The 14,439-nt window shown below is 39.3% G+C and overlaps 1 protein-coding gene across 2 annotated transcripts; it reads right to left on the reverse strand.

Annotated features, from left to right (window-relative positions):
• Window positions 1-433: 433 nt before the first annotated feature.
• On the reverse strand, window positions 434-12,964 carry Trappc6b (trafficking protein particle complex subunit 6B). Of its 2 annotated transcripts, XM_060387543.1 has the most exons (7): window positions 12,589-12,964; window positions 9,280-9,979; window positions 9,082-9,149; window positions 7,522-7,639; window positions 5,311-5,394; window positions 2,201-2,294; window positions 434-978 (listed from the first exon to the last, which is right to left on the reverse strand). In XM_060387543.1, exons 2-7 carry the CDS (start codon window positions 9,382-9,384, stop codon window positions 947-949), a joined length of 501 nt encoding a protein of 166 aa, XP_060243526.1. In that variant the 5' UTR covers window positions 9,385-9,979; window positions 12,589-12,964; the 3' UTR covers window positions 434-946. The 2 variants fall into 2 exon arrangements, with proteins under 2 accessions (XP_060243526.1, XP_021501444.1); XM_021645769.2 differs by lacking the exon at window positions 9,280-9,979.
• Between the last annotated feature and the right edge of the window lie 1,475 nt (window positions 12,965-14,439).

Consider the following 14,439-nt stretch of genomic DNA (forward strand, 5'->3'; position numbering starts at 1 on the left):
CGCGTACGCATACACATACATACATACATACACATACACACACACACAGGCTCAAAACTAAAATTAGGGGCTGGAGAGATGGCTCAATGGTTTTAAGAGCACTGTCTGCTCTTCCAAAGGACCTGGGTTCAATTCCCAGCACCCACATGGCAGCTCACAACTGTCTGTAACACCAATTTCAAGGGCTCTGACGCCTTCACACTAATGCACATAAAAATTAAATAAATTTAAAAAACAAAAAAAATTTAAACATTTCTAAAAGGATAACCTATGCACAGGAGTAAATATAAAAATTACTTCCCAGCCTACCTAATATTCTTTGGCACTGGAGTTACCAAATTCACATTTAAACTAATCTACATTTCACTTTGATTAAATCAACAGAGGTCTCAAGGACTAAAATCTATTAAAGTAAAAGTAAACTTTCAAGCCATTTAGACAGCAACATGCATTTATATGTACATATATACACAATGTATAAATGAAATCCGTATATAAGCATACAAATTCTCTAGACAAATAAATTATGAGCAATACAATAAAAAGTAAGCTTAATTTAGTATAGTGGTTTGTTTTGTTTTGTTTTTAAATAACTAAAACAGATTTATACTTTAACAAATTTTGGTCATTTGAACATAAACTATTCTGATTGGTGCATATTTTTTTATACAGCAATTCAACACACCCTGAGTTTCACTTCTCAATCTATGCTTAAATACATATCACACTAAGGAAATAAAGATGTTTACAATAAAGAGCATTTGTTGCATCTTGGTGTCTGAAATGACATGCTTCACTGAAATCCCTTTGAACAGTTCAGTTAGTTTATGTCATGATAAAGGACCTTTATCTAACTTGGTCTACGTGAATCTGGTGAGATAACACCTTTGCACAGATATCCAAGGATGAGGTGAAATCAGGACTTGAAAATGCTTTGCACAGGACTCTACAGCTTCTGTATCATCACCTGAAATTTGCCTGAAAAAGAAAACAATTATTCTTTGATTTTCCAGCACAAGGAAAAAAAGCATATTTATCTCCATTCAGGAAGAAGTTTCACTTAAAGAACTTGCTATGTCGAAGGTCTTTTTACACTCCTTCAGGTATTCAAAAAAGCCTATTCCATTGTATAATTATCTGGTTTATAATGAGGTGTCTTTCCTACATCCTGGGTCTGTCTCTGTTTCCTTTCTCTTTCAACCCTTCTCCCCTCTTTCACTCTTTTTCTCTCTATTTTGAGGCAGGGTCTTAATAGGTAGCCCTGTCTCAAAGTTCACTATCTAGACCAGACCAGGCAAACTTTGAATTCACAGAGATTGGGCTACTTCTGCTTCCCAAGTGCTAGGAATGAAGGTGTGAGTTACCATGCTTGGTGATTCTGGGTATTTCACTACTAATTTGTCTTTGGACAGAATCAATCCAGTGAAATTCAACTAAACTTTATTCTTGGTTAGTAGCTCAAATGAAAAAGATAATACATATTACCAAAATAAATGTAAAATAAATGATACTAAAATGAAAGTTTCAGCATTTTCAGTTTCCTCTCAGCATTGTAGCCTGCTATTTGAGACAAAGCTGCAGCCATCTTTATACTCAGCTTCCATTTTGTTTCTAAGGTGAAATTAAGTTCAAAATTTTAAACTTTTCAACTCTGCCTTCTGGAAGCAGTTGTTCATAGCTGGCACTAGCAGACCCTGCCAGAGGGTCGAGCTGACCTTATATTTTACTAGGATTCAATAATGTTATAACTCATGCTTTATTATCTATTCACTTGGCTACGCTCTGGTTGCACATTTCTTATCTACACACCAGGCTACACTTTGGATGTATGCTAGAAGACCCTAAGCCGCCTGCCTCACTTACCTCACCTAGGACCAATCAGCTTACAAGTTAGCTGATACTACTTTGTCTAGTTAGCCAAAATGTGTACCTGCCCTCCCCATGCCTTTTGCATTTGGTTCTTTCTATAAAAACCCTACTGTAAGAACTTGTAGATGTCACAGATAAGCTGTCAAGTCCTTACTGAGGCCCTGACTGATCAGCTTAGAAAAGGCGTTCTAATAAACCATCCATATCTAACTGAGAATGGAGTCTGAGTGGTTTGTGTAGCTATTCTTATACCAGAACACTTAGTTTAAAAAAAAAAAAAAGACCTGAAAAATGACTTAAAATATATGAAAGATAAATAAGTTAAACTTACAGGCAGGCATTGAAGATACTTCAGCTGTTACAATACTTTTTATTCCCAAGTTTGACAAGCCACCTCTGATTAAGCCACATGTAAATGCTAGATACTAAAAAGGGGGGGGGGGAGAAAAAGTAAGGATTTACTAAAACCATAAAGGTACCAATAAACATCAAGTAGATTCAATCTATGGTATCAATAAATCATTGCTGTATTTAAAAGGAAAATTGAAAAAGAGGATGACAAAGAGGTGAGAACAAGAGGAAAAGGCAAGGAAAATAAAAAGGAATTGCAAAACTAGACTTTAATTCTAGCACTCCAGAGGCAAAGACAGGCAGACCTCTGTGAGCTGGAGGCCAGCCTGATCAACATAGTGAGTTCCAAGGCAGCCAAAAATATACAGCGAAACCAAAAGGGAAGCCGGGCGTGGTGGTGCATGCCTGAAACCCCAGGACTTGGGGAGGCAAAGGCAAACGGATCTCTGTGAGTTGAGTTCCAGGCCAGCCTGGTCCACAAAGTAAGTCCAGGTCAGCCAAGGCTACACAGAGAAACCCTGTCTCAAAAAAAAAAACAAAACAAAAAAACAAACAAATTAAAAAAAAAAAAAAGAGAGAGAAAAAAGGTAAGAAAAGGCTTCAATTCTTGAAGCAAGAATTGGAGGCCAACCTGAGTAATATATAGCAAGCCCTTACAGAATACAACCTCTAATTAAAAAGAAAGAAACAGTACAGATATTGTGAAAGAACTGTTAGAGTTAAACCTAACTGTAACTAAAGCACATGAACAAAATGACTTAAGCTTGGCCAGAACAAGACCCTGAATCTAGCGTAGTAACAGAAAAATAGGTCAAGTTTAGTTCAAGAAACAGGGATAGCTTGTGTTTTCTATACTGTGTACAGGGATCTAACTAGACCCCTGGAGTATAACACTTAACTAGTTCTTTTTCTAGTTACTTTCTTGCATATTCAAGACTTAATTTTTTGCCTATTTTTTCAGCCTTCCTATCAATGCTGCTGACTAATCAAAGATCTGCTTCTCTTTCCTTTTTTTACCTTTTGAGGAAGGTTCTTCTGTAGGTCAGTCAGGCCTCAAACTTACATGTCTTCCTGCTTCTGTCTCCCAAGTACTGGGATTACAGGCACGTGCTCCTATATAGAGCTTCCTACAATGAAGCTGGTGCTTGCCTATAATCCTGCACTTGAGAGAATCAAGCAAGAGAATCACTACAAGTTGGAAACCAGCCTGGGCTATATGATAAGTGCTCCTTTTTGTTTGTTTGTTTGTTTGTTTGTTTGTTTTAAAGATTTATTCATTATTTATAGAGTATTCTGCCTGCGTGTAGGCCTGCACAACAGAAGGGCATACCAGATTTCATTACAGATGGTTATGAGCCACCATGTGGTTGCTGGGAAGAGAACTCAGCCAGTGCTCTTAACCTCTGAGCCATCTCTCCAGGCGCAATGGTAAGCACTCTTAACTCCTGAGCCATCAATTCAGTCCCCTAGTAATAATCTTTAATTTATTCTTCACAACTGAAGAAACTAAGATGCCTTAAAGTTAAGTGAGAACTAAAAATAGTAAAATGTGATTAATAAAAAGAAAAATAATGAAATATATATATATTAACCATAAAACATCATAACTACATTGTATTTACAAAAAAAAAATAAGATATGGGAGGGAAATTTTTTTAAAAAAACAGCAATATAATACATGTGACATGAAGCAGAAGATGGCTACAGTGGTGCATACCTTTAACCCCAGCACTCAGAGAAGCAAAGGCGGCACATTTCTGTGAATTCCAAGACAGCTACGGCTGTTACATAGAGAAACAGCTGTCTTGAAAAAAAAAAAAAAAAAACGAAAAAGGAAAAAATAAATGAATAAAATGCTATTAGGAGTAGAAGGTCAGCACAAGGGACACAACAAACAAGTGGGGGAGGGCACTGGGCGAGGAAGACCAATAAGACAAAAAAGAATCATGACTTTGTAAGTAATTTTTTAAAAAATCAATAAAAAAATTGAGGGATGAGCAAGTATTTACAGATAAATATGAAAGTATACTTGACTAGATATATTCATGACTTTGAAGGAAACTTTATATTAAAATTTGTTATTCTGCCAAGCATGGTGACATAGGCCTTTAATCACAGCACTCAGGAGACAGAAGCAAAAGATCTCTTTAAGTTCCAGGCCAGCCTGATCCACACAGCAAGTTTCAGACTAGCCAGGCTACATAGAGAAATCCTGCCTCCTGCCTTCCCCACCAAAAAAAAAAAAAAAAAAAAAAAAAAAAAAACACCCTAATTTGTTAGTTTTCTTTAGTCCATCTGCTTATTCATTGATGTCTTTGTGAGACTAAATTCAAAACTCATACAAAGCCTAGAAACTCAGATATTATTAACAAACTTTCAGAAATAAACTATGACAACTATATTTCTTCAACACTTCAGCCTACCAAAAGAGCTGATAAACTATAAGATAACTAATTCTACACAGCTAATGTCTGTATATTTGAGTACCTTCACTGAAGTAACTATTTAAGAATCTGTAATAAGTCTATATTTACTGGCGCTTAGAAGTAGTGTTTCTCTACTGCCCTACTCAGTCCACAGAAGCTGATGGGCAACATGCCTCCTGTTGTACAGAAATGGCTTAAACAAAACAGTATAAGCAAAACCATTCTTCATTGAAGCAGTTTATTAAAAGGTATTTTTAAATTGGATTTTTAACATGAGGGATAATGAAAAAGCAGAGGCTGGAGAGTTAGCTCAATGGTTAAGTATACTTGTTATTCTTGCATAGGAAGGAACTAAATTCCTATTCTCAGCACCCACATAGAAACTCACCATCCTTCATCCATCAGGCACACATATGATGCACAACATATAAGGAAGCAAAACACTTGTATACACAAAATAATAAAATAAAAAGACAAGGAATAAAAAGAAAGAGACCTAAAGATAATTTTTTTTAAAAAGAGAGGATTACTTAAGAGCATGGGTATGGGCTTCCCAATGAGATGCTGAAATTACTATGTTTAATTTGAACTGTTGTGATTGATTCTGTAATTTTCCCCATAGGTCTACTATTTTTCCAGTACAAAACCAAATTCCACTGAATACCTTTGATGCATGTTCTAAATACTGTTTTCCTGCAGACAGCTGAGTAAGTAGTCGAAATTTGTTGTCTTGAAGTACATATATGCCCTGTTTCAAAAATACAAAAACACAAATCTGTGTAATCTGTAGTCCTTAAAATTATCTTACCTGAGGCAGACGCAGTTTCGCATGTCAATAATTCCATCATAACGACAGCGGCCTGGGCTACAGCTCTATCTCACTGGATGGATGGATGGATGGATGGATGGATGGATGGATGGACAGACAAGTGGATGGGTGGACAGGTAGATGGATAAATAGAACATAAACCAACCACTGTATACCCAAGCAAATTCTTTTTTAAGATTCAGAGTTTGTTTGTTTGTTTTTAATTGTTTGTGTGTATCTGTGTGTCTATGTACAGGAAGTGCACATCAGAACAGCTGCTCAATGAGATGAGAAAAGATGTCAAATACCCTGGAGCTGGAATTACAGGTACTTGTGACCATCTGACATGGATACTGGGACCTGAATTCAGGTCCTCTATTAGGGTAGTATGAGCTCATAACCACTAAGCCATCTTCCAGTCAACCAAAGCAAGTCATTTAAGAGTTAAATATGTTCTATAAATTTACATGTTAGAAATTATTCTAAAGAGATAGAAATATGATATAGTTATGGTTCTGAATACCATCATACTGCTGAATGATAAATAAGGACTCAATTCTAAACCAATTACTCTGACGTGCTATATTCTAAATTTTTTTTTTCCCAGTTCTGACAGTTTTATCGGGAAATACAATTCAGGAAAGGAGAACCATCTTATCATTTCTGGTCAGTGGAATGAAGACGTGTTCAGGGCCCCTTCAGTAATGCTAAGGACCCTGTTTTGTCCACCTCTATTCATAGACCCAGTCGTAACACTAACTTGTAGTCAATGAGTTATTTAGGCTTAAACTGATCTCTTTTTCAACACTTTTCAATTAATCACTGCCATGAATGATGTTCCTGCCATCCTGAAAGCAGAAAGTCGCTCAAATGGTACCTGGCTACAAGAACACCACTGACAACTAGGTGTCTCTTTGCCCATTGCCAGAGTGTTAGTTTATTTTTAATGATGTGTTTGTGTGTGTGTGTGTGTATGTGTGTGTATACACATGCATAAGATTCCCAAAAGAAGTCAGACACACTGAATCCTAAGGCTGGAATTTCAGGAGGTTGTCATGGTTGCTTGGAACCAAACTCAGGTCCTAATACATGCACTTAACCACTAGGCCACCTTTCCAGCCCCCATTTGCTACATTTTTTTTTTCTTTTCAATGCAGTTTATTCAGGAACCTTGAACAATCTTCTGACCCTGGGGAAAGCCAGCTCACAACTTAAATAGCCTCTGGGTAGCCAACCCCAGCGTGCCTCATGGGCTATGCAGATAGGTCCACATACATGGAAGCAAGCCAGATCCTCAGCCTTAGCCAAATATGGAGCTGTTTGTGACAGAGAGCACTCACCATCGGGAAGGTGGAAGGCAGAAACCAGCTCCATCTTTAAGGCGCGGCATTCCACAGCTCTCTACAGTTCCCCCTTTTTGTTTTAGACGCATCAGGCATTTACTACATTTTAAATTTTAATACAACTTGTATAATTAGCAGAAAGAAACAACTATAGTTACCAATAACTGCTATTTTCTCTTTATTCACTTTATCCTGCCAGAGAAAAAGACTGACTTATCATTAACATTAGAAAAACAAAGTTAATTTAAAAAAAAAAAAAAAGGTTCTGGGGGGCTGAAGAGAGAGATGCTTCTCGGCTACGAAGATCACTTGCTGCCCTTGTTCAGTACCTAGCACCCACATTGACGCTCACAACCTTTTGTAGCTACAAGGACCTGACACCCTCTTCTGGCCACTGAATGCACAAGGTACTTTTATGTACGCAAGCATACACATAAAAAATTAGTCCTCAAAATAACTTAGTTTAAATAAATAAATAAAGGGCCAACAAGGATAGCTCAGTATGTAAAACTGCTGTGCTCCAGCCTCATAATCTGAGCTGGACCCCAGAACCCGTGGTAGAAGAAGAAACAACTCCCAAAAGCTGCCCTCTGCCCTCACTGTGCCACGCAAGCTGCTGCATTCACACTCATCACACACAATAATGGGTAAGTACTAACTCACTGATACAAAGGACAGTCACATTAACAGGTCTTAGAAACAACAAAAAGATTTATCTAAATACCTGATGGTTTGTCCTTAGATTGTCAATTTGTTTCTTGAATACTGTAGTCCAAAAATCTTTACATATGAACTTCATGATGTCTAATTCGTCTTTGAACCTTGCAGTATCTTTTGTAAACCTAAGAAAAATAACTACAAGTAATACAACATATTTCTTCAAAAGAAAACATAAGAGGAAATATTCTCTTACTTTCTGAAGAGGGGCAAGTTGTGAACTAATTTCTACATGCCACTAGCACTAAACATTTATTGACCGTCATACAGTGATTAACACCAAGCAAAGTCAATCTCATCTCAGTGGATTTACATTCTGTTATGTAATTATGGAGCTCAAGAGCCTATTAGTTATTAGCCATCCTTTCAGTTACAATTCAAACTAGTACATGAACAACAGCAACAACAAACAAAACAAAACAAAACATAAAACAGCTAGGCATGGTGGTTTGTGCCTATAATTAAACATTTTGGATACTGAGGCAAGATCTCCACAGGTTTGAGGCCAACCAGGACTACATGAGTTCCAGGGGAGGTTAGGCTACCAAAAAAAAAGTTAAACATAATTAGAGTATTTTCATGTAAAAATCTAACCTAATCTAAATTCAACTATTTAGATATTCATAAAAGGATAAAAAAAAGAAGTGATGCAGCCAAACGCATCACTTTAATCCCAGCACTCAGAAGGCAGAGGCAGACAGATCTCTGAGTTTGAGGCTAGCCTGGTCTACAGAGTGCACTCCAGGACAGTCAGGCCACACAGAGAAACCCTGTCTTGAAACAAAAAGAAAAAAAAGGAGGGAGCCCCATAAACAGACTTTAAGGTATTTCTATGCCAATGCAATTAAACAAAATTCCATTCAGATTTTTAAAACGTACTAAGCCACAAGCAGAAAATGCAATGAGAATGTAAATAGGCATCTCAATATGTTAATGTTTTCCTAGAAAAAGGTCATATAAATAGGTCTTCCTCATTTATTAAAACATAACACCTGGAGCTGGAGAGATGGCTTAGATGTTAGGAACACTGGCTACTCTTCCTGAGGTCCTGAATTTAATTCCCAGCAACCACATGGTAGCTCAAAACTATCTATAATGAGAACTGATGTCCTCTTCTAGGGTGCAGGCATTGTATACATAATAAATAAATCTTAAAAAAAAAAAAACAAAAATATAACATTTGAAGCTGGGCACAGTAGAGAATGGTTATGATCCCAGTACTCATATGGTTGATAGGAGGACTAGTTAAGTCTGTAGTCAATCTGGGTTACAAGCAAGGACACGTCCATAATAAGACCCAAACACCAGAATTAAACTAGCTTCAAGTCTAAAGAGATTTTTTCCCCGTACTGAAACCCAGTGCCTCATAAAGATAAACACATGCTCTACGAGTGATATACCAGCAGCCTCCTAAAAAACTATTTTCAATTTCTCAACTACAAAACAGAAAAGAATTAAAAATTAAAAATTAAAAAATATATCTCAAAAGTTTTTTGCAAAAATCTGAAATGGATCTTCTGTGTTCATAACCTACCTGTAAGAAAATTTTCAAATCCATACTGCTCACCTTTCTATCAATCCTTGTCCCACTCGAAAGCCCATGTTTTCCAGCTTAGTAATACATCGTCCATTTTCCTATTAAAAACATAACAAAACAAAACAAAAACTTTTTGAATACTCTTAGAATTTTAAGATGTTTGTATTTTAAAACAGTAAAACAGAAATCAGAGGCCAGAAAGATGGCTCAACAGATAAAGATACTTACAACCAACCCTGATGACTTAATCCATAGGACCCATGCTGGAACGAGAGAAATGACTCCAGGAGGTTGTTCTCTGACCTCTCCATGTGCGCTATGACATGCACACATGCACACTCAGACACACACACAAGCTAAATAAATATACATTTTATCAGTACCTTTTCTATATACTACTTGCAAAAAAAAATTGGGGGAAAAAAACAAATTCACAGTAACTTAAAAATTAAATAAACAAGTAAATGGTAGAAGACCACCCACAAGAAAAATTTAACTTTTTTATTTAAATATTTATTATATGTATTTATTTGTATTATTTGTATTGGGTGGGGTGGACATGCCATGGCACACAGGTGAAAATAAAAAAAAAAAAAATTATTCCTCTCTTTCTATCATGAGTTCCAGGGATTAAAAATTCCACTCAGGTCCTCAGGCTCTGCAGCATGTGGCTTTGTAAGTAAGCAACTTAAAAGCCCTGAATTTGTCTTACATGTAGTGTGTGTGTGTGTGTGTGTGTGTGTGTGTGTGTGTGTCACACGCACGCCATGTGTGAGCATCCACATGTGGGAGTCAAATGACAAACTGTTTGAGCTGGTTTGTTCCTTCCACCATGTGGGTCCCAGGAATCCAACTCAGGTTCAGACTTGGCAGCAAACACCTTTATCAGTGGAGTCTTCTGCTAGTACACAGTGATAATTTTGAAATGCTAAAAATAAAAATTCAAGATGACATTAGACTACACACACACACACATTTGAAGAAAGGTACACCACTTTAGGAGATAATGTTCCCCACAGAGCCACAGACTATCTGCAAAAAACCTCAGTGCCAGGTGTGTGAAAGTTCTGTACAAGCTGTTGCTAAGGGGAGTTCAAGAGACAACACAAAATAAGACAGGCTATTGGCCTTGTCTTTGGCTGCCTCCCAGAACTTCAAAGTAAGACCCGATTGCTGAAGACACAACACACTTCATACATAAAACTTGGAGGAATAGAGCTAGAATTGACTAGAAGCACACTCCCTGAAGACCAGTTATCACAGTATCCACACTGTCAAAGGAGAAAAGCAATGAATAGCCCTCCCCAACAACAATGACCAACACAGCAGAATTTTCCCAAGGGTGTGGTAGTAGCACTTATATCTTGTGGGTACCTAACAGCTACCTAAGTGGACCTAACACCTGTTGAAGAGGAAGGAACTCATTTCTGGTACTACCAACCAACCTACTGTGGCTGGTGAGGTCACGGACCCTAGAGGAGAACCTACTACTGCCACTTTCCTAAACCAGTATAATTTCTAACTACATTCTTAATACTTTATACCTACATGAAAGTGTTTCTTCTGCAGCAGATGGAGAACATTACAGAAACCCACAACAAGTAAAGTATAGAAAACTACCAACTGTGAGGTGCCCAATGCCAATTGGTAGAGCTACAATTCAATCCATAAGAATAAGAATAAGGGAATATATCAGAATGGGGGGTGGAGGCAGAAAAACTATAAGAGCCAGAGGACCAAAATGTCTGCTGTAAGACTGTATCTTCTGTATATGACAGGGAAGCTGCACTCATAAACTCTCAACAATATAGTCACCTAAACAACACCTGTACAATGACAACACCAGCTGACATGCCAACAAAGATAGGGAATATCTCACAAGGCTCCAATACTAAATGAAGAACTATGAGCAATTAGTGACTGCAGAGAAAGGGACAATCAGTCTTCTTCTGGAAGGAATCCCATATAGGCTAGTCAATCCCAAGTATGTATTTTGTCAGCCCTAAATACATACACATAAAAATAACACTAAAGGGACTCACACGTGTGTTTCTCTGTGTGTGTGTGTAACAATAATAATTAAGAATAGGTCATGAAATTGCGAGAATCGGGACATGGGAAAAGTTGGGAGAGAAAAGGAAATGATGTAAACACACTACTAATGCATGAAATTCTCAAAAAAAAAAACTAATAAAAAATAAAGTTGTCAATGAAAAGAAGGAAGGCACTAGATGGAGATACATCCCATGCTCATGAATTAGAATATACTCTATGAAAGCTGACACCCAATCTCTATCAAAATTTAGTAACATCTTCACAGAGCTACACAAACCAAACCTAAAATTCACACAAGATCCTGAATAAAAAAAGAAATAAAAGGGAAGGACATGACAGCTCCTAGGAATGGTGGAGAAGGTTTATTATAGACGAGGGAGAGCACAGTCAGAGGCACAGATATCTGGGAGAGTCCAGAGTGGACATGACCCTGAACTAGATAGTACAAAGAGAGAAGAGCCAGACCAAAAAGGAGGGTAAAAGGTAGCACAAAAAAAGGCTGGGTAATCAAAATGGCTGGATTATATAGGCACTGTAACTAGGGTGCTCTCCTTCCCTAGCCTTCAACCCTCTTTATTAACAGGATTAAAGAAGGGGCTCCAGCCCTTAGCGGCACTTGGGAGGCAGAATTAAGAGGATCTCAATGAGTTCCAGTCTAGCCTGTCAACATACTGAGTTTCCAGGCAAAGCATTCCTAAAATTCCACAAAACTTGGATTCTATGCCTAATTGCCACCCAACAGTTTAATTTAATTCATTAAATTGTATTCCCTAAAGTACGCGAGGGAAGGATCTAATCTTGTTTCTCCGGAAGGTCTAGCCCCACTCGGCATGCTTACTAAACGTTTCCTAAAAGAATCAAGAGAGAATAAAAACTTCCACATTCGATGTAACCTCCAGAAGTATGAGGCTGCTGTGCCATTCACTGTTAACATCAAACTCCTAAAACCAGCTCTAACATAATGAACAATAAATATTTTAAGTAATTAATTTAAGTGGCTTCATAACTGTTGTTAAAAATTTTGCAGTTTTGTGCGCTTTAATTCCAAGATTTATCAGGCTTCGGCCCTGGAAGTTGCGTGGAGTGGATCCTGAATCAAGAAAGGTGGGAGAGGAGTTTTGTTGGGACAGACAGTAATGGGCCTCTAGAATTGCTGGGAACAGCAATAAAATTAAGCAGGAATGACAAAAATCAGCTCTGCAGTTAGTCTCTGCGTAAATAGTTATATGGTCAATTATAAAATTCTGTGGCATGCACTCGAAGGAACATTGGGACCCGAACACATCAAACAGAAGACAAAACAGAACTGGATGAAAGATTAAATCTCAGAGGGGACAGCCGACACACAGGTTATATACGGTGGGATGCCTCGAGGTGGACCAGTTCGGTCTAACCTACTGGGCGTCTACCTACGGCCGCAGGGAGGGAGAGGAACAAGACCAATAGTCACCGCAGGACCCCAGGGTGCGTGGCGGCACTCACCACTTCCCCCTGTTCGGCGGACTTGTATACTCCTGACACCATCTCGTTATGGAGAAGCAAAAACAACGCCTCGTCCGCCATTTCCCGCCGGTCCCTCCAGCGCCGAGTCGGCTCCAATTAGTGGGGCACTCGCGGCTCCCGTTAGCCCGCGCCCGCCGGTGGCCCGCGCCGTAGCCGGTGCGCAGGGGCTACGCCGGTGCCCAGGGGCTACGCCGGTGCCGAGGCCGCGGACGACCCCGCGCTAGCCCGGTGCCGAGGCAGCGGAAGGCCGCTGTGGACCGCGCCCCTCCTCGGGGCGGCAGCCACTGGGCCCACAAGACCCTATGACAGCTCCACACTCTCCCGAGACTGTAGCGCAGGGCATGGGGCGGGAGCAACTTCCGGTCTGGGGTAACCAACTTCCGGTGTTCTGCCCGGCGCAGTGAGCGGCTGCCTGAGCGAGCGGCAGCGCGTTGGTTCGCAGACAGGAGGCAGAGATGAGGGGCGTAGGGCTGGAGGGGAAAGACTAAGGGCGGGTTGATTCATTCTCGTTATCCTAGCACGCGGGGGGTTGAGGTAGGAGGATTGCCATGAGTTGAAGATTAGCATAAATTATAGAAGGAGATCTCTGATAAAAAAATAAGTAAAATAAAAATTTAAACCGGCCGTGGTGGCGCACGCCCGTAATCCCAGCGCTCAGGGAGACAGAGGCAGGCGGATCTCTGAATTCGAGGCCAGTGTGGTCTATGAAACGAATTCAGTACAGCCAAAGCTACACAGAGAAACCTTGGCTCGAAAAAAAGTTTGTTTGTTTGTTTTGCCCATCGGTGGTGAGGCAGGCCTTTAGTCCCAGCACTAGGGAAGCAGAGGCAGGTGGATATATGAGTTAGAAACCAGACTGCGGAGTGAGTTCCAGGAAGCCAGGGTTACACAGAGAGAAACCCTGTCTCAAAAAACCAAAACCAAAACAAACAAAAAATCAAGGCAGTATTGTAAAGCTGAAAAAGTCTGCTTCTGCCATCTTAGTGTTAATTATAAAACTTGAGGGGCTAGAGAGATGGCTCATCAGCTGAAATATTTTTTTAAGTAATCTTTTTTCTTTAACATGAAAAAGTGTAAACAATGATTACTTCCTTCGGTGACACACCTGTAATCCTAACACTTTGGAGATAAAGACAAGAGGAACAGGAATTGTCATCCCCAGCCTCATTCTTTGTGACACATTTAAGTGTCTGAGAAGTGAGAGCCTGTGTTATAAGCAGAATGAGTGAATTAGGGGCATGGGAAGAGTATCTCTGTGTAGCTCCTTCTAATCTCAAACTTTGGGCTCCTCCAACCTCTAAGTGTTGGAGTTGAAGGCTTGCATCAGCACACCTGTTTCTAAACCCTCCTCAGACTTCAGATAGCAGATATAGTGGATTCAATACAGAATACAAACAACAACAAAAACCCTAACAGCTTAGAAAATTTGGGGGAGTTGGAATCAAGGCACAAGTAGGGGTGCTGTAAGAAAACTCACGAGATACACTTAAATAGGAAAATTTGATCAGAGGACTAGGTAAAAAGGACTAGCTAAACACACCAGAAGGTGGTGCCACGTGGGAGACACAGGCAGGCAGGTCTCTGAGTTCAAGGCCGCAGAGTTAGTTACAGGACAGCAGGGCTATACAAAGAAATTCTGCCTTGAAAAAGCGGGAGAGAAAAGTCCCAAAGATTTTCCAGGCATCACTGAAATGATGTTCATAAGGATCTGTGCTAGAACAGCCCATACAGGCACAAATATTCATGCCTAATCATACTGTACTTTTAAAGATTCTTTAACATTTTACTTGGTTTTGTTGGATACGGGTCACATGTTGCCAACGCTGGTCC

Source organism: Meriones unguiculatus, chromosome 7, assembly GCF_030254825.1.
Source record: "Meriones unguiculatus strain TT.TT164.6M chromosome 7, Bangor_MerUng_6.1, whole genome shotgun sequence".
Classification (NCBI taxonomy): Eukaryota; Metazoa; Chordata; class Mammalia; order Rodentia; family Muridae; genus Meriones; species Meriones unguiculatus.